At 42.2% G+C, this 21,048-nt stretch overlaps 1 protein-coding gene across 1 annotated transcript in view; it reads left to right on the forward strand.

Moving 5' to 3' along the window:
• Window positions 1-20,745, forward strand: part of PTCHD1 (patched domain containing 1) — a 52,653-nt gene extending 31,908 nt beyond the window's left edge. The window contains exons 3-4 of the mRNA XM_059910249.1: window positions 4,876-5,536; window positions 16,557-20,745. Of these exons, the coding sequence (XP_059766232.1) occupies window positions 4,876-5,536; window positions 16,557-18,211 (2,316 nt within the window). The 3' untranslated portion in view covers window positions 18,212-20,745. The remainder of the gene's footprint in view (window positions 1-4,875; window positions 5,537-16,556) is intronic.
• The last annotated feature ends 303 nt before the right edge of the window (window positions 20,746-21,048 follow it).

The following is a 21,048-nucleotide window of genomic DNA, read 5'->3' on the forward strand; positions in this document are numbered from 1 at the left end:
GCTGGGGGACAGCTTGAGGTGTTAATTGCCCTGCCTGGCAGAATGGCCTTCCTGCCTTCTCTCTCCCCTTTTTCAACAAGAAACAAATACAAAAAGAGCTGGAAGGTATGGTAAAAGCTCTTCTGAACCCACAGGTATTTTTCCTATGTTAATTACCACTCAGGAGCAGACACTTCCTTCCTCCCAGATCCCTTCTGTACTCTCCTCTACAAGGTGCCCCTGCTGTCTTCTGAGGAAGATCTGAGTGTGCCAAGGAGAGGCAGAGAGGAAATTAGACTCTGGCCTGTCGTGACCAGCAGCCCACACTGGCTTTGTCCCAGGCTCTGGCAGAAGGGGATTATAAGAGCCAGTGCCTCCCCAGCACGGGAAATCACTCAGAGAAGGGAATCTTTTTTTTTTTTTCCAGTAAACCTATTTTCCCTATCCTGTGGTTTTCTTTCTGGGTTTCATGTACTATCAAATCTGTCACTGACCTAAAAAGAACTTCAATGTGTTGGAAAAGCATACTTCAAGCAGCTGTAACAAATCTCAAATTGATATTTATGAAGTTAACTTTCTCTCACTGAGGATCTGATTGTATACTTTGTGGGTGTCACTCATCTTCAAATCATGTCATGTTAGAACCAAATTGTCCGTGGAGATTAGCTAGACCAACCTCCTTTTTTTACTGAAAAATCTGAGACATGAAGAGGCAGAGTGACATTCCTAGGGTCTCCGACACTCCTACCTAAGCAGCAAAAGCCAGACTTGAAGTCAAAACTTCTTATTACTGGATTCCATTATACCCCCCGGTCTTTTTTCTTGGGAAGCCGGTTTTAGAAGTTTCATTTGGCAACTAAAGAGGCTGGATGGAGAATAAGAAAATTCAGTAAGTTCAAAACCCATCCCCTTCATTACCTGTTAACATTGCCATGTTCCGTTGCTGCCTAAAGATGAAGTTTGGCTGTTTGGATTATTTCTGGTCTCTCTTAATGGACCCCAGATCCCCAAATGTGGCCGTCCCACAGTTCAGTCACATCAAGGCCGGTCATTTGAACCAGGTGGGCTTACAATTCTTTATTCTTCCCCAAAAGTTCTAAAGTTGCCCTGGTCTAGACTCTCTAGGCCTCAATTGCTCCAGCTATAAAACGGGAATAATGATTTAACCATGTCCATAGAGTCTTGTATTGAATAAATTTTGAAAACTATATAGAGAGTACTTAGCAGACTAGTTACTATTACTGTCATCATTCTTAGCCTGAAGGGTGATGAGAGAAAAGAATCTAACAATTTAAACAGTATGTTCAGAGCCCTAGAATGAATCTCAATTTAACATTCAGTTTGGCCTCTTTGGCGGCAAATACAATAATAATAAACATATTGTGATCAAGACTGACATTGGATTAGGCTTTACTAGAGCGCTCGGCATTGTCTACTGTTAGGATAGTCCCTTTGTTTTGGACGTCAGATCTCTTATGTGATTTTCCATGTGTAAGTGTGAGCACCCTAAATTCAGGGAAATTAGCCTATTTTGACAACACAGTAGATTTGATGAGTACTTATTGAATGTGTGTTGAGTGAATAATCCAAAATCTATACATAGTTATAGAAACGTGGATTATATGCTGATTCACATGACAGATTCAGACTATATTAAGGGTCAGGACTATTACTTTATGTCATTTCCCTCTCCTTTTCTTTTCTGAGGGTCTCTAACCAATAATAAGCTTACAGGGATTGAGATTGTCCATTTCGTGGACTGAGGTGTCTTGGTCACCATCTCACTATCATGCTATGATGTTCTCCTATCTTTCTTTCCCCCTTCTGCCCCTAAGAGCAAAGATTAATTTAAAGGCAAAGATGAAGTCACTGTAAACTAACTTGTCATCGTTTTCACGTTCCTTTTCTTTTTCAGTGCAGAAATTTAAAGTGAGTATAAACCAAAAAAAAAAGCATAGCTTTGATCTCTGGCTTCCGTTTTCTCCTGTGAATATAATCTAAGATCACCTACTAATGCCTCTGCTGTCCTGAGTGGGGCTCCTTTAGGAAAGTAAATCAAGGTATTCTAAAACCCTGTACAGGTAGATGTCCAAGTAGCACGTGCAGTGTGCAGTGTGGAGAGCCAAGAGTAGACTGTGTGTGTACTTGACGTGTAGGCATAAGAACCAAAGATCAGAACTGAGTAATCCCAAAAGTCTCAGGAGGGAGTCTCCATTCTCCTTTCCCATACCTCTCATTATCCTCTCACCTCTTATCCCACAGCAGAATCCCAGTAGACTCCCCCTGCCAGGTGGGTAGCCTCAGCCAACACCCCTTCTCTGGCTGCTTTTTCACCCAGCATCTCCCCGCCACTGAGAAGCAACAGTGACACACGTTCTACCCACCTTCCCTTCGGAAACTCAAAGCAGGTGAATCTCACAGCAGTTCTGGTACTGAGAGTTAAGAAATCTTCCCTCTCAAACTTCAGTAAGGTTCTTATTTTCCAAGCCTCCCTCCTATGAGCTGGTGGTACAGGGGTTAACAGCATGTCTGCTTTCTTTGGTCTGTGGTCCCAGGGGGTCCCAGCAGTAGATCGGCAGAGTTGGCAGATCACTAAATAGTTAACAACTCCCCACCCAGCATGGCATGGTCGCCTTAGAGAATGGATGGAAAATATCCCCTTGCTATAACTGGGTTCAGCCCTGTGGCTTAGCACCATCTTATTTGGCAATCTTTTTCTCTTGACATATTTGGTAATCACTCTAAGGGAGATTTATTAGGCTGTTCATGGGAACAAACAATGCACTAAATATTACACATATGCATGCTTTCAATACCACTCCTTTTCTAGCCTATTCTGAATCTTTCCCCCAAAGTCTTTCATTTAACTCTCTCTTGTCTTTAAATTCCTCTTGGTTCTTCTCTCCTCCAAAGTAACTTTTCATATTTTGGAATTTTTTTTGTAGTTAGGAGTTCTTTTAATCAAAATTCACTGGGCCAAGCTTAGAGAAGAATGGATGAAAACACACTCTCAGTGTTTAGAACCATTCAAGACATTTTGCTCTTCATCAATCCCAAAGCACCAAAACAAAAATTTAGCATACGGTTAGAGTTTTGTGAAAACAGTCTCCTTGGTATCCCTGGGACATCAACTCGTGTGTGTGTGTGTGTGTGTGTGTGTGTGTGTGTGTGTGTGTGTATGAAGGAAAGGACTCAAAATATTTCAGCCAAATGTAATACAATGAAGTGTCTCCTGAACCTCAGGGTTGGGGCCCATGAGGAGATGTGAGGAAGGAGGCACTGAGAATGTGGATTAATAACCCATGCTCTGTGCTAACTAAAGGACTTTGACAGCTGGTGCCCCTCAGACATTTTCAAAAAACATAGTAAGTATCCCACTCACCCTGGCACATGCACGCACAGGAAAATGTCTCAGCAAATAATCCAGCTACAGCAGATTTAAGAGCAAATCTATCAGGGTCATGGAGACGCTCAGAAGGTTATGAGTTATAATGGCGCAGCAACAGTATGGCAACTCTGGATATGAGGCTTTTATTCCCTTTAAGTGTGAAATGTTCCTCGTTCATCAGGTATGTAATAATGGCTAGCTCTGCTCTTGGGAGAGCCCTCTCAGTGCCAGACACGGACCTAGATGTGCTCATTTGTTTAACACTCAGCTACATGTCCACTAATGGCCTCATTTCACAGAGAGAAGGCCTTATTTTCTCACCTTAGACTGTAGATTACACACGCTCCTACATATCTGAACTTGAGCCCTTGTAATTTTTTAGAGGTGGGGCAGTGAAAGCACAAAACCAGGATTTAGTTGCTAGCAAGAACCTTCATCTAGCTTCTGGTATTGCCAACCTAGAGGCGTATGGTGAGGGGCTAGGAGCACAGGTTCTGGAACCAGACTGCCTGGTAGAGCCCAGCCCTGTGTGGCCTTGGGCAAGTGACTTGGCTTCTCTGTGTCTCAGCTTCCTCGTCTGTAAAATGAGGCTAGTATTTGTACCTACTTTAGAGTTTCTTATAAGGATTAAATGACTTAATCCATATAAAGGGCCTAGAACTGTGCCTGGCACGCAGTCGGGGCTGTTAAATGAGTGTCTGTATTCCCATGTGCACTTGGATCACAGGCATACAGAACCCGGGCACAGCAAATCTGATTCAGGGCAAGGTGTGCCGAATAAATCCTACTGTGTCCCCTGAGCTTGACTGCCACGTATCCCAGCCTAGCTCTGCAGTTACAGCTCCCTTCCCACGGAAGCAGAGAATACAAGGGCCCTCGAGGTGAACCGCTTGTCTTTTATGTCACAGAGTGACTACATTGAATGGGGAAATCATTTAGCTGCCCTACAAATCGGCAGCAAGGGATGGGCCTACAGGGGATCTGTGCACTTGGAATTGCACCTTAGTTCACTCTTTACATTTTCAAGGGGGAGACCTTATACTGGGGTGGACCAATATAAGATTTTCAGATATTTATAGACCAACTGAATCACACATAAAGAACACACAATAATGCTGGTGCTCCTCAAACTTTAGCTATATCAGAATCCCCCGGAGGGCTTGTGAAAACCCAGATTCCTAGGCCACACCCCACCCCAGAGACTGTGACTCGCCAGGTCTGAGAATTTTCATTTCTGACAAGTTCCCAGGCTGTGCCCATGCTGCTGGCCCAGGGACCACACTGTGAGGACCACTAGTCAAATCTGTGGTTTACATCCTTACTTCCCACTTCTGATGTAAGGTTATAACATTTAATGTGAACTCTTTAGCTTAGAGATGAGATGGCATGAGTGACTCCCTTTCCCCTCCGCCACAAAAAATAGAGACGTTTGAATCCACAGAGCTAGTGTCACTTAGTAATGTCTTATTTTTGGTAATAAACACTGACTCTCATTTTTTTCCCCATAGTTGCATGCTGCTGTGACCAGGATCCAGGTTCCAAGGCCTGGATTTAATTACACATTTGCTCACATATGTATCCTGAATAACGATAAGACTTGCATCGTGGACGACATAGTGCATGTCCTGGAGGAGCTAAAGAATGCTCGGGCCACCAACCGGACCAATTTTGCTATCACGTACCCGATCACTCACTTAAAGGACGGGAGGGCAGTTTACAACGGGCACCAGCTTGGAGGCGTCACCGTGCACAGCAAGGACCGAGTGAAATCCGCAGAAGCCGTCCAGCTCACCTACTACCTGCAGTCAATCAACAGTCTCAACGACATGGTGGCAGAGAGGTGGGAGTCCAGCTTCTGCGACACCGTCCGACTGTTCCAGAAATCTAACAGCAAAGTCAAAATGTACCCTTACACGTCCTCCTCACTGAGGGAAGATTTCCAGAAGACCAGCCGCGTATCAGAACGTTACCTGGTCACCAGCTTGATCCTGGTGGTCACCATGGCCATCCTCTGCTGCTCTATGCAGGACTGCGTCCGCAGCAAACCCTGGCTGGGCCTGCTCGGGCTGGTGACCATAAGCCTGGCCACTCTCACTGCGGCCGGGATCATCAATCTGACTGGTGGGAAATACAATTCCACCTTCCTGGGAGTCCCTTTCATCATGCTAGGTAATTACTACCCTTTGTTCTTCTGTTTCCTCCTTCTGGTGGTGGTGACTGGGTTCCTAAAAGGCAAGGAGAAGCCGCCTAACAAGTCTGTTTCATTTATGGCATCCTCCTCTTGCCCAGAAGCCCTGGGGCCAGTTCTATAAGGTGGTGTTGGGTCACAAGAGGCAGCCTTATCTGGTAAATGTGCCGGAAGTCCAAAGTCCTGGGTTCCAGCCCTGGTTCTCCGTTAAGTTAGCTGCGTGGTGTTTAGCAGATATTAATCTCTGTGCTCCAGTGCCTTAGGTTGGGCTTCCCCAGAAGCAGACCCTGAGACAAGGATTTAGATACAAGTACTTTGAGACCCCAGCATGGGAGTGAGGACACGAAACAGGGAAGGAAGACAATTCAGGGTATGTTAATCAGCAGGTTACTGCTGTGGGCACCTGTGGCTTAGTCCCACTGGGGACCTTTGAGACCTCAGAGGTCTCCTTGAGGGGTGAGGAGGCTGAAAGCTGCACAGTGTACCCAGAAACCCTATGTATGATTCACTGAGGGCTCTCCCCCGAGTCATTACTCCCCAGCACTTCCCAGGGAAGACCAAGCACATTCCTGCAGCTGGAGAAATCCCTCAGGCTACCAGTATTTGGAGTAAGAAGACTTCCGTGAGCTCAAGCACGGGGAACGGGAGGGCGCACGGGTTGGGCACGAACAGTGTCCACTGGCCTCGGTTTCCCTACCCGATGGACTGAGGGGATGCGAACATCACACAGAAGGATATGGTAAACGTACGAGAACTTCGAAGGCAACAAGTGAGACATAAATAAGAAGGTAACTTTTTCCTGTCTTTGCTATGAACTCAGGAGAACGTTTTAAAATGATAGTGTGAGAATCCCACTATGTTCTCTCTTGGAGGCTGCAGGAACTTCCTGATAGAGATAATTGTCAACGTAAAGCCATAGTGGTCATAACATAATGTCACTTGCTCTGTCCATCTGATCTTGAAGGTGCCATGCCCAGCAAACCTGATGTCAGAGTTCTCGTGGGCCAAGGATCCAGTTAGCTTCCCCCTCTTCTTTGGCAACTTCTCATCAATCCCTTTAGCAAAATTAAAATGTCATTTGCAATCAGATACTGACATGGCAAATGAAGTGACATTTCTCATTGGCTGAGAAAAAAACTATGGTGGAGTTCATTAGTATGCCTTATGTCCCGTTTGGGGGTAGTAGAGAAGAAAGGAATTTACTCGGGAAATCTCAGCTGCATGATGGTTAAATGATAACGTGCGGGGCTGGCGGCCTCCCATGCTCTGCGGCCTGTGGGAATCAAGACCCAGGCAATAAACACATACTAGCAGCCTTTGTGGAAAAGTGGGGCACCGTGCGGAGACTGAGCATGCTGCGAATTTACCAGCTCGGTTTACTCATCACTGCCGAACTCAGCACCGGAGGAGGCTGCTACACTTCCTCCTGAACTCAGTCTGTTAAGATGGCAGCATCACTTGCCTCTTTAAGTAACCCCAAGACAATGTGGGTCAGTTGTGGAATACAGGGCGGTTCCTTGAAGCGTGAGTAAGGACTGGTCATGAGGAGCTTCCACGGAGGCTTGAGTCAAGATTTCAGTTAAAATGTTCTGCTCATGATTAGTCAGATGCTTGGGGGGTTTTTTTGTTTGTTTGTTTTTTAGCTTTTCATTTTAAAAATACAGTGTTTTTTTTTTTTTTTTTGCTGTGATTGTTTTTGTGGGAGGAAGATAAATGGGGATAAGGGTTTATGGGAAACTGAAGGGAGACAGGTTCCTAAGGTGAGGAAAAAAGGATGTCAGGGCTAGAAAAAGGACTATTATTCCTGGTCTTATGACACTCTTAAGTAGTTACCAGTGAGCTCAAAGAATGATACAATATTTAAAACTTCCTGAAAATGAACTGCATTCATAAAACAAAATTACAATATTTAGAGGTCCTTAAAATTAATTTTTAAGTAAAACTAAACAGTAATATTCAAAACTTCTTCAAATTAATTTCACTAAAAAATCAATTTCACTATAAGTAAAATGAAATTAAATATTCAAAACTTCTTGAATTTTATTAAGTAAAATAAATTATAATATTTAAAATTTCTTAAAACTGATTTTTGTACTTTTTTAAGTTTTAAATATTGTAAGTAAAAGTCAACACAAAAAGGAATACAGCAGGTAGTACTGGTGTGGGGAGGGATGGAAGAGATGGAAAGATGCTGTTAGCAAGGGAGACCCAGTATCAGTGAACTTCACATGAATTCAATTCAGAAAAATCTGGCATTTGTCATGAAAGAGATCAAGCGCCACAGTGCTCCACACACCCTTGCTTGTAATTTGTGAGGAATGTTACATGCACTGATTTGATGGCAGTTTTCCCTGCTGACAGTCAGTAGGCAACCTTTCTGTACATTTTCAGCTCAAAGAGATCTCAAATTACTTAGTCACAACATGAAAGGAAGCTACGCATTTCAGTAGCTAAGGCCCATTTGCAATAAATACTTTGCATCGCGTAATGGATGCTTAATATGCTCGTAAAGCCAACAGCGTCTGGATTTAGGATAGTTGCCCTTCTGTATTTCTCAGATAAACTCTTCGTTCTCAGATTTGATTGTAAAATGAAATATAAGCCAGAGCATGCTCATAAATGTGGCATTCAGGACCAATGTTTAATTCTGGTTTTTTGATGACCAGTCCTAAAATGCCAGTAAATATTTCAAATGACCAAGAAGAAATGCAGTGCAAAGCGTTTTGCACTATGAGTCAGTAAACTTGTCCAGTTTCTAAACTAAGCAGATTTAAGCAAAACTTCTTGATTTTCTGTGATATTAATATACTATCAAATAAAACTTTTAAAAATATATGGCCTCCTTTAGAAGGAAAAGTATCTTAGAAAAAGTCTCTTTTTCCTTTCCAGACATTTCCTTGGCCGACAATAGGTCTATAATGTGGTAAACAATTATAGATTTAAAATTCAACAAACTAAACAGTCTCAGTGTGATGCCAGTCACATAAGGCCAGATCCAGCCAAATGCCAAAATGGCAGTAGATTTAGAATGGAAAATTTTAAGACCATGTGTGTCAAGCAGTATTAACCTGACAAAATTCCAGAATAGGAAAGAATTTGGATAAACTCTGAGAGTTCACCATAATGGGATGTGACTGTGCGTTTCTAGCCAAGACGATACGTGACATCTCTGGCAATAAGAATATATCCTACACAGATGAATCATTTTGGCAATGATGTAAGCATACATACATCAGGATTTAGAATGTTTTTAATCAGTGTCATGCATATTAGACAACCCCACTTCTGCCAAAACCCCTGTCCATATGAGTCAGATCAGTTTATTTAGAGCTGAAATTCTTAAAGGTCTACAGTATCATAAATGCTCATTGACATTTTTTAGTTGTTATAATTTGGAGAGGAGTTTATTTCATCCATACCCCTTACGCGTAAAGTAATATCCTTTCTTTCCAAACTATGTTAACACCAGGTATTGAGGTACCTGAACTGCCATTTGTAAACATCTGACACTCATCATGTTAATCCGTTATGGAATTTCCTTTAAAGGATGAGGATTTACAACGTTGCCCTGCAGTTGGGTATGATTTAAGAAATTGGCACAGATTTTGTACATGCAAGCTCTCCTTACAGGCTTAATATTTCCACAGCTTTGCTGATCAGACACAAATCAGGAAAGGAATGGAATGCTGGAGAATATAGAAGGGAACAGAAGGAAGGTTTTCTTCCTTCTTCATCTGGCAGGTTTGGTGCTTCATGTACCTTCTGTACAGCTAAAACGGGAGAATTGAAGTTGCGGTGAAAGATATTTTGGATATTACTTTATATGTGGTAATCTAATTTATAAGGGTTGCTTTGCATTTATTAAGATACAAGAGCCTCAGAGACCAGTTGAGACAAAAACTTTTCTTCAAGAAAAATATTCTTCAAGCCCTTTCACATGTTTGGGATTTTGAGACAGTCTAATGTCAGATCCAGGGTTCCCTCTTCCTTCTAAATTATCCAGCCAGGCCACTCAAATTCAAGGGTAGGAAAGGAAGAAAGGATGTGATTAAGTGCTAGGAGGAGACTAATAGCAAGGATGTTTGGCTTCGTTCAGGTATATATTCTAAGATTATCTGTGTGTAGCAGAAACCAGAAGATCAGGTTCAGTTCTCTGAGAATTTGTTCTTATTTGCTGCCACCTAGAATCTGATGCAGTATATGGAGCTCAGGCTTATAAAGAGGTAAAAGTTCCTGTGCAAGAAATTTCGTTCTAACGGAGAAATTGGAACTCATAATTATCTTGGCTCTAAACTTAAGCAAACCTGCAAAGTTTTGCTTTCCTGATGAGTATTCTGGTATATTTCTAAAGTCATGAGAAATGTGGGAGGGAAAAATCAGCCAGATAATAATAAAATACAAAATTGTCAATATTCAACCATTTTTCACCTACAAAATTGGTACCAATATCTGACCATTTTTGAATGGCAGACGTGGTCATTTCTTATGGCTCAACCTACTACATTATCGTAGAAGTCCATTATTTGCAACAATAGGACAATCTACATGATGGAGTAGAAGTATGTTAGAATGCTGTGGAAATACTCTGCGTAGATATAAATCACTAAAAGGTTCAGTAGTTTCTAGAAAAATAATTGATTTATAGGGGTTTTGTTGTTCCCACTGTTGTTTACATCTGATTTGAAATAAGAGAGTAATTTTTCACAGTTTTTTCCTGAATAGCTTTTTTCTAATGACCTGTGCTCACTGTGGGACTAATTTACAAGGATGCTGTGTAAGCAAGTTTTGTGGCTAGTTCTCAGCTTTTTATTCTTATGCTCCACCACTCCTTACAGTTAAGGGGTGGGTGGGGAAAAATAGGTTTGAGGGGATGGATCAAACACGTTTTATTGTTCTATCCTTAACCATAAAGGAAGACAAGAACCGGGGCACAGTCCAGGAAGGCAGAGCTCAGTTAGGCAGAGGAATGCAAGGGTGCTTCATCTCTGACCCAGGTCTCTTGGGTATCCTCTGGGTGGCCTAGCCAACTAGTCTAGGGAATAGGAGAGTGGCCAATTCAACTAGTCTAGGGAATAGGAGAGTGGCCAATTCCATGGAGGTCCGGCAGCTGGAAGCAACATCAGGACACTGAGCTGGTTAAAAAAAAAAAAAAAAAACAGACCATGAGGAGAGACACCTAGCTTGTTGTTGCATTTGGATTAGCATCTCAGAAAGTCACTGCTGGGGCCCGGCAGTGTTGACCAGATGGGTCTACAGTAGCTCACAACGCCAGCAGATTCATAGTCATTGTCAAGGAAACCCTGCATTTCACCTAGGCTACTTCACCAGCCAAGAACCAAAATGTAGATGGAACCTAAGGGAGGGATTCTAGCCCCTCCGCTGCACTGACTGGTGTAGCACCAGCAAAATAAATTTCATATCAACCTACTAGTCATCTTGTGTGTATGTGGATGCATGTGTGTGTGTATATGGGTACACGTGTGTGTGTCTCTGTGTAATCTGGGTGCATAATACATATTATATATCACATTACCTATATTATATATCATATGTAATATGATATATTATGCAGTAAGTTCATGTTTATATATATTTTTATGTGTTTATAACATTACATATATTGTTTAAATGTTTGAATAGAAATACTATATATTTCTCTCTATATTACATAGTATATATTCACACATTTTATATGTAAATATATAAAATGTGTTTGAATAAGATATGCCACATATACATATATTTATATATTACATGTGTCTTCTATATGAAGAGATATTACACAATGACCATAGCATATATTATGGGCCACAGTTGTACACACTGATTTTATATAGTGCGTGCGCGCGCGTACACACACACACAGAGTATGTAAATACTTTATCTTTAAACAAGGAAGAGCTATTAGCCAATTCATTTCTTGGACTCTTATTTGCAGCTCTCAAATGAAGGAAAATCATTTCTCAGTTTAAAACCCAATGCTGTGATTAGAATTACCAAAATGTGACAAGCCTCTGGTAGAAAGAGTAAGATGTGTGTATTCGCCCTGATGTGAGCATCTGTCTTAACTTAAACAGAGTACACCTTTACTCTCACTCTTAACTGTGAGACAAAACAGGCTGTGATAAACCAAACAATTCAGCATAGAAAGTAAATGTTTGTAACAGGCAAAGTGTAAATGTAACCCAATTAATGAACTTCTCCCTTAAAACAGATGTTACTCAAGCCAGACATATATACACTTTAAATTTCTTCTCAGAAAAACAAAAATCATGAATTTATGTGGATGTCATGGAAGGAAAAGCTTTCTATAAACATGAGCTACTTAGTGAAACTTGCCGAAGAATAAAATATGTTTTAAGCAGATTTTGCTCATGCATTCATTATACTCCATGGATTTTCTAGAAGAATGTAGTCATTTTATTTCCATATATGAAATCTGGCACTGCCCAGGCATGCTATAAATGGCTTCATTGTCTCCTGATATTAAATGTTTTCCCATTGAAACTGAAAGCCATCTCATTTTACCTCCTCCATCTTCTTAGTTATTCCTTACTTTTAGGAACTCAGGATGAGGAAATCCTGCTAGGATTAAAGGATTAAAATGCGAGGAGCGTCCAAAGGCATCAGCCTCCGAGCTGTGGTCTGTGTGCTGGGGAAGGCAGGAGGATCTGGGCCTGAAGAAAAATCTGCCTTACAAAGTCCAAATGGACAAAGTAGATCGATTTGCCTGTGATATTCATTGGCCAAAAAAAAAAAAAATAAACAAATCACCCAGACTGCCTCTGATAGCAAAGCCATTAAATACATTTAAAATATAACTGACTTTATGAACAACTTTCCGGAAGTGTATCTACTGGGTAAAGTTAGGTTAACTCTCAACTATTCACTTGTCGATTCCTGCGTCAGTGGATTGTAAACAATCCCAAAGGCTTGGGTCAGGTCCCAGAAAAGAGTGTGGGTGAGAGTGAGATTTAATCTGTGAGTATTCCTGAGACTCACCCTAAGTGACTGGAGGATTTTCCACCATTAGTGTTATTTATCATCTGTGCTGCCTTGTCTCTTCATTGCCTCCAAAGCCTGCAAGTTAACTGCACATAAAGATAGAAAATTCTTTGGAAAAGAAGAAAAATGATTAGCCTAAATCCTTCGGTATTTGACTTTACTAGATGAAAATCCCAAAGTCTACTGCTAATAAAATTTAAATTGCACTCCTGGTATAAACTGTATCTGAACACTGGTGAAGAGCTCTACTGTCCTTATCCCAGGGCCTGGCTAAAAGCCTACGCTGCCACAGAGCATTCACTCATGAATAATCAGAACTTGGACCTGTGTGTGCGTCTTGACACACTGATAGGCATGTGTTCATATGCATGTAACTATACAGACATGCGATGAATCAAAACAGAAACAAACATCTTGAATGTGCTTTTCAAAGACTAAGTGAATACTTTAAAAGCTTCTTTATCTTCAGAATTTGATAGAATCAGTATGTATTGTTTAGCAGTTCCCTCTGGCAATTCATCAGCCTTAACCACTGTGACTGTAAGAGAGGGAGCGCGCTAGGATGCTGGTCAGTTCCTGGCAGGCTCACTACCACACAGCAGTCTTTGACTTCCAGGTCTCAGGCTGCCCCAGGTCTTGGACCTGCCCCTTGGATGATGAGCCCAGGCTCCCATTACGTGTAGGGCCTCTGGTCACCAAGGGCTAAATCTATTTGTTGACACTAAAGAAAGGAGGCAGCTGCTGAGAGAGGAAAGTGGAGAGGAACAGAATGTACCAAAATCTTTCTTCCCTGCCTTTCCTTGGTTTTCACTGGCCCAGTTTCTGAAATGGATGTAAAAACAAAGACCAGGGCTGGCTGGAGGAAAAACTGGGAAGGAGTTAGTCTCTGTGAGATCCTCCTTACCTATGATTTCCTCTGCACTCCCTCCCCATCTCCATTCTCTGTCCCATTCCCCAGACCAAAGGGAAGCTGCTTCAGTAGACACACTATTCCAGAGGGGGCTGCATTTAAAAGAATACCCTTGAAGGCCAAACCACAGGGAGTTCAGCTGTGATGATGGGCAGAGCAGACATTCTTGGGGGGCAGAGCATTCCTCATGTCCTACGGCTCTTGGAACATGTCTCCCCTTGAGTCCAGGCCAGAAAACAGGGGCTCCACAGTTCAGCTTTCCATTAGGGTAACAGATCAACCTCTTCGACATAAATACCCAGCTGTGAATCAGGTCTGGTGCCAGCTAGGCAGTCCAGGCTATTCATCCCTGGGAGGCGCCCGCAGCTATGTTGGCACTCACCCCTCCCTTGACTGACTGAGCTTCAGTAAGGAGGCCCAGTTATGGTGTTAGCAGTTGTCCCTGAAATCCAAAGAGCTCTTTGAAGACAGTGCACAACTGCAATTTGGAGTTTAGGGTGTAGGCATCTGCTAGAGGGGTGTGGCTTGAGAATCAAGAATCTAGCCTATCAGGAATAACGGTGGGAGCCTTTGCAGGCCAGGCCAACAGTGACTAGCAACAAATGCTGAGTGATCAGGTAAAACAGATTCTTTCTCAGGGCTTCCTCTTCTGGCCTCTGTATCTGTATGCACACCCCTGTAGCGAGAGGAATGAAGGAGAAGCATAAGCCCCTATGAATAAAATCAGAATCCTCTGGAACTGCCCCCAGAACCAAGAACACGTGATGTGCAAAAGGAGTCAGGACTCAATAAAAATGGTCAAACTATAGAAGGATAAGGCATTTAAAATGCAGCAACAGATCTCAAGAGACAGGCGAACAGCTTACTTCCACCTTTCCTTGAGTTTGATTATTTTCATTCTGGACCCTCAAATGCCTTACTCTTTTCACCTAATAGCTCTGTTAACTCAAATTCCTTTCGTCAATTAGCTTCTAAGATCATCGAACAGCAAGGTAAGAAAAGGATTCTTATTGTATTTTCCAACAAGAATCAGGGTCAGATAATGCCATCATAAAACATCACACCAATTGTAAAAAAGGACTGCAAAACAGATTTAATTCAAATCCTACTATATGAGTAATTCTAATCCTGCTCCATGCATCTTTATTTTCTTACCATATTTAATGACTCAGTACCAAAGCCCTGTTTTAAAACTTTTTTTTGTTTGTTCCTAGCAAGAAAACACATAAAATTCCATTTGCCATTTTCAGTGAAACTCTGAAGTGTGTTTTGCCCACCAGAACTTATTCTACATGGCGCCAGATGAAATGGTCAGTATTGTTTCCCCAGGATGCAGATGCCTCGGAGGTACTTTTTTTACCCTCATTTCAAGGGATCAGTTATTTTAAACAAAGATCAGCTGGTCCTTCCTGAGAACACAGTGGCAACAAACTTGATAAATAGTTTTCCCTAGTAACACTAGACGTTAACTATCTAAAACATAATTAGCAACAGTATGCCAGTCAACGAGTGCACTTTTTACTTCATGTCTGGGGAGTTTAGGTGCCTCCAGTTTAATAGGGGCCACGGTGCTAGTTCTCAAATTGACAGTCTTGACCTGCCCTCTAAAAGCGGCTATAAAGCAGTGCCTAGTAAATTAAGATAAATGCCAAATCTCTCTGAGAAAACAGGCCTATATCGTGACTATGAAATGGGCATTCGGGTTTGAGGCCAAGACTTCACAATAAATATATAAATACCAGCCTGGGCACGAGGGAAGACGAGCGCTCAATGACTGAACACAAGATAACAGTGACTCACTTTACTCAGTATTACGATTGGCTGGAGATTTTAAATTCATTTTTAAAAACAAGACTATTGTACCACAGGGTAAAGATTTTATTATCCTCAATAATGGGATTGAATATGCCAAGGCGTAGAAGCAGAAAATGAGATCTGCTGAACTCAGTGCCAAGACAGGGGTGATAGAAAGCCACAACAGGTCACTTTGTGGGTCTTTTCAATGTTGCAGCGGCCTGGAAACCTGGGGAGGCCCGTCCAGGAAATGTCTGGCTCCAACTAGGAAAGATGGGAGAAGTTTAACTAGATCTGGTTTCAGGCAGTAGAATAAAGTCAAAACGGGCACTTACTGTACCTGTGCTGTTCCAAGGTTACTGGAATACTAACCAAGGAGCCAAAGGCACTAAGTAGTTCGGGAGGGAGGTTACTGATCTGGTCCGGTCCCTCAGAGGCCACTGCCAAAGAGTGCAGAGAAGCCGGCAGAGCCACCGCCTGCTTGAGACGCCATCCATAAACAACCAAAACGGGTCAAACATCCCTGAAGACAAGAGACACGCCACAAACCTTCAACCTGAATTTTCATTTTTATCCACTGAGTTCATGCGAATCTTGTTCCTTCTTCCATCCTTCCTGTTCACTGAAACTTATCTCTACTTATTTTGCTTTCCTCTGTTTCGCAGATTTATTGCTTCTTGCATTGATATTTGGGGAAGAAGAAAAAAGAGGCTGTGATTTAGGTTCCTGTGAAGGCTCAGATTAAATGCAGTGCTTCTTTCTCCCTAAAGCCTTCTACTTGGCCAAACTTAAATGAGGTGATGAGACGTTAACTCAGAACCCTCTGCCCACCGCCTTCGTCTGTGCTGACCTCCAGCCAGACTTGTGGGGATGACAAGCAAAATGATGAGTGGCCAGGCATCCTCTCTGGAATGTTCCACCAACCAAGGCGAACAAATACTCTGCAAACTGCACCAACAACCCTAAACTATCAATGTGCATAATCCCCAAAAGATATAGGCACACGTCTACTCAGATTTTTATAGGCAAAAGTCCACCCAGCTTTCTTGAGCCAGAAGGAAGCATGAAGATCTTAGCTCCTCTATCTTCCCTCTATCCCTTAACATTTATGATTCACTAAAACACGAGTTTCTCTCTCCACAGGAGAAATCAGTGACATTTACTGTCACCTGTCACCCCTAGGACGGGTTATACTTCCTTTGACCCAGTAGTTCCCCAGGACCAAGGTGTTTCCCCTCTTTAGAGAGAGTAGCCTTTTAAATTTTTGATCTGGTCTTTTTCTGCCCCCTCAGGTCATGGATTATATGGGACTTTTGAAATGTTATCCTCCTGGAGGAAAACTAGAGAAGACCAACACGTTAAAGAGAGAACTGCAGCAGTCTATGCAGACTCAATGCTCTCCTTTTCTCTCACCACTGCCATGTACCTGGTCACCTTTGGCATAGGAGCCAGCCCTTTCACAAACATTGAGGCAGCCAGGATTTTCTGCTGCAATTCCTGTATCGCAATCTTCTTCAACTACCTCTATGTACTCTCGTTTTATGGTTCCAGCCTGGTATTCACTGGCTACATAGAAAACAATTACCAGCATAGTATCTTCTGTAGGAAAGTCCCAAAGCCCGAGGCATTGCAGGAGAAGCCCGCATGGTACAGGTTTCTCCTGACGGCCAGGTTCAGCGAGGACACAACTGACGGCGAGGAGGCGAACACTTACGAGAGTCACCTATTGGTATGTTTCCTCAAACGCTATTACTGTGACTGGATAACCAACACCTATGTCAAGCCTTTTGTAGTTCTCTTTTACCTTATTTATATTTCCTTTGCCTTAATGGGCTATCTGCAGGTCAGTGAAGGGTCAGACCTTAGTAACATCGTAGCAACGGCAACACAAACCATTGAGTACACTACTGCCCAGCAAAAGTACTTTAGCAACTACAGTCCGGTGATTGGGTTTTACATATACGAGTCTATAGAATACTGGAACACTAGTGTCCAAGAAGACGTGCTAGAATACACCAAGGGGTTTGTGCGAATATCCTGGTTTGAGAGCTATTTAAATTACCTTCGGAAACTCAATGTGACCACTGGCTTGCCTAAGAAAAATTTCACAGACATGTTGAGAAATTCCTTCCTGAAAGCCCCCCAATTTTCACATTTTCAAGAGGACATCATCTTCTCTAAAAAGTACAATGATGAGGTTGATGTAGTGGCCTCCAGAATGTTTTTGGTGGCCAAGACCATGGAAACGAACAGAGAAGAACTCTATGATCTCCTGGAGACCCTGAGGAGACTTTCTGTCACCTCCAAGGTGAAGTTCATCGTCTTCAATCCGTCCTTCGTGTACATGGATCGATACGCCTCCTCTCTGGGAGCCCCCCTGCACAACTCCTGCATCAGTGCTTTGTTCCTGCTCTTCTTCTCGGCATTCCTGGTGGCAGACTCTCTGATTAATGTCTGGCTCACTCTAACGGTTGTGTCCGTGGAGTTTGGAGTTATAGGTTTCATGACATTATGGAAAGTAGAACTGGACTGCATCTCTGTGCTATGCTTAATTTATGGAATTAACTACACAATTGACAACTGTGCTCCACTATTATCCACCTTTGTTCTGGGCAAGGATTTCACAAGAACGAAGTGGGTAAAAAATGCCCTGGAAGTGCATGGGGTAGCTATTTTACAGAGTTACCTCTGCTATCTTGTTGGTCTGATTCCTCTTGCAGCTGTGCCTTCAAATCTGACCTGTACACTGTTCAGGTGCTTGTTTTTAATAGCATTTGTCACCTTCTTTCACTGCTTTGCCATTTTACCTGTGATACTGACTTTCCTGCCACCCTCTAAGAAAAAAAGGAAAGAGAAGAAAAACCCTGAAAATCGGGAGGAAATTGAGTGTGTAGAAATGGTGGATATCGATAGTACCAGAGTGGTTGACCAAATTACAACAGTGTGATAGCGTCTGCTTGTTATATTTTCACCCTAGGTCTTATCAAGAGCAAAGGGATGATGTTAATGGAAACAAATTGAAAGTTGTTCTTTGGTTTTTAAGAATAAGAAATAGGCATTGCCAAAAAAAGTAAAGGACAAGGTGGGGAAATGGGCATTGCATATTTTCAATCTTTAAAACAAAAGGTTGTCATCAGAGAAAATTTACACACACACACACACACACACACACACACACACCCTAGGAGACTCATAGTCTCTTAAACTAAGATCAAATAAGCAAAAGCTTATTAGCAAGCAGAATCCTCTTTTATTCACACTGCAGATGTTGCTGGTATCGTGACAAAAACCTTCTGATTGAAAGGTCAGCTGCCAAGGCGGAAATAGCTTTGAGCATTGCTCAAACAATAAAGCTTCCAGAACTTCTGCAGAGCGGTAGCTCCAAGCAGGGTCTGTGGTTTAAGGTCTAAGGTTTTTGCCATCTCATCTAGCTCCCCAACACCCCAATGAGATGTTTGTGAAAGTTCTGGCCACCAAAAGCAAGCCAGAACCTCAGAAACAGACACATGGCGGGGTGGCCATCACCCATGGGCTGAAACTGAGTCGCCTCTAAACTCACCCAGGTGAGGCAGTTTTGTTGTCCAGAATGAATTTATCATACGCCCCACCCACCCCACCATCAATATACTTTTAACACTGGTATGGTTTGGTTAATATACCTTTAAACCAATGACAGCTCCAGCAATGCAGAGTTAAGCTGAGGAAGGAGAAATGAACACTGACACGGTTATCTGCCACAGCTTCCCACTTGCAGTGCCAGTCTGCCTTCGCTCAGGAGACGTGCTTGCTCAGAGATACAGAGGAGAAAAGGCCTGAAACTTTGTAAGTCCTGAAACTGAGAACTTCAGGCAGACATAAAGGGCTGAAAGTGAGATAAATGGAAATGACTGGAAGATGTAATCACCACCATAAATCTATCAACGATGACAGTCAAGCTTTCCTGCTAACCTGGCTGCACTTTCATCTTCCGGGTCCCCACGCCCCCCACCTTCGTTGGTACCCCTCTACTTCCTTGCACGGCCCTTCTGTACATTATCGAGCCTAGATGTTTATACTGCTGACTTGCAGTATCTACAGGATCTAAACAGAAATGGTTTGATCTGAAGAGGCTGTGTATGTTGCCCCCGACCCCTGCATTTCTTTAAGTCTATAAAAATGAAGCTAAAACCTGGTCACACTTGAGGTAAACGTCTACAGTATTTTTCCCTTTTAGAGACGTAGCTTATTTAGACATCTGTAGTGGTAAGCATTTCCCCAAAGCACCTTACCTTTCTGGACCTTAGCGGATGTACTGTGCAACTTCCCCATCCCCTGCAGAGGAGGAAACTGAGACCTAGGAGAATAAAGTGACTCACCCAGGGTCACAACACCGGAGGGTTTCCATCATTTTCGCATGCCTAAGACAGGGCAGGCCAATTTTAGATCTTCTCATAAGAGGGCTACTACTCCCTTCAAAGTACATTTCCAAGGAAGAAACATAGGACTTATTGGCCACAAGGCAGACTTTTCTTTAATGTCTGGGTACTGTTTGGGATTTAGGTTTACCATTGTCTTTCCAGACAGCAAAAATGCCCAAATGATTCAGATGTAACTACACCAAGTGCAAACCTGTGCTTTCTATTTCATGTACTGTTGTTCACCCAGTTCTAAATATATGTGCAGGGGATCATAGCTAGTGCATTACACACTTGTTCAATCTCTCCTGCAAACACACTAAGTGATCATACCAATGTGTTATGCACTCTACTAGAGATAATGAGCTTTAATCTAAAGACAAATGCACTCCTCGAAAAAGGGCAAGTTCGCATAATAGATCTGCGATCAATTCTCTCTCCAAGGGACCTGCAACTAGGCTATCATTGATAAAACACAGCTAAAGAGGGGATTGGTTTTATTCTTAAATCATATGTTGCTAAATCATTTTCTGAAGAGCGTGTTCTAAATCAGCCATTGATTTAGTGCCGGCCACGTGGAGCACCTTGGGTTACAGTGACTCCACAAAACTGATACAACACACACCAATTAAGCGGATTTTGTTGAGAATCTAACCATTCAATTTGGTCAACCAGAATGACTTACTGTGGAACTTTATTTTATGACAGATAGTAGTTTTCCCTCTTGATTGGGTCTCTGTACACCTTGGGATATTGTATTTTTAAATGAAGGGCATTTTCAAACTTGTCAACTTCTCTTTTCAGCACTTGAAATCAAAGCTTATGGAATTCTGACTGCGGAATGAGTGAATTATTTTGGGGGGAGTCTGCATGCCAAGACTGACTACTTATTATTTATTGTTAGATCATTATTATTTGTTAATATTCATTATTAATAATTGCTCTGATAGCATTGGTTTAGCCCCACCATGGAGAAGACATTTTAAAAATAGCTCAGAATCACATCCCCCCAAAATTTAAGTCTTTACTTCATGAAGTTTTACTTTTTCAATTGCTATAAAGAGGGAAGGAACGATCCTAGCAAACACTTGCAAAAGTTTTATTTTTCAATTAATTCCAACCAAGACATTAATGTCCACTTTACCAAAAAAACTTATTTGGTTGGTTTTGAGTTGGTATTTATTGTTTGTTTACCAAAGAAAATATTCCATTCATCAAAAATATTTCCCCTGCTCAACTAAAAAAAAAAAAAAAGCTGTGATACTTGGGCTTTCTTGGCCATTCATAAGGAAAAAAGGAAAAGTCAGGGTAAGGGTGATATTCTCTCATTGAGTGAAACTCAGCAGAAGATGTAAATTCACAAGAAGCTTGGGGTTTGCAAGAAAGAAAA

The sequence above is a fragment of the Balaenoptera ricei genome, chromosome X (genome assembly GCF_028023285.1).
Source record: "Balaenoptera ricei isolate mBalRic1 chromosome X, mBalRic1.hap2, whole genome shotgun sequence".
NCBI lineage: Eukaryota > Metazoa > Chordata > Mammalia > Artiodactyla > Balaenopteridae > Balaenoptera > Balaenoptera ricei.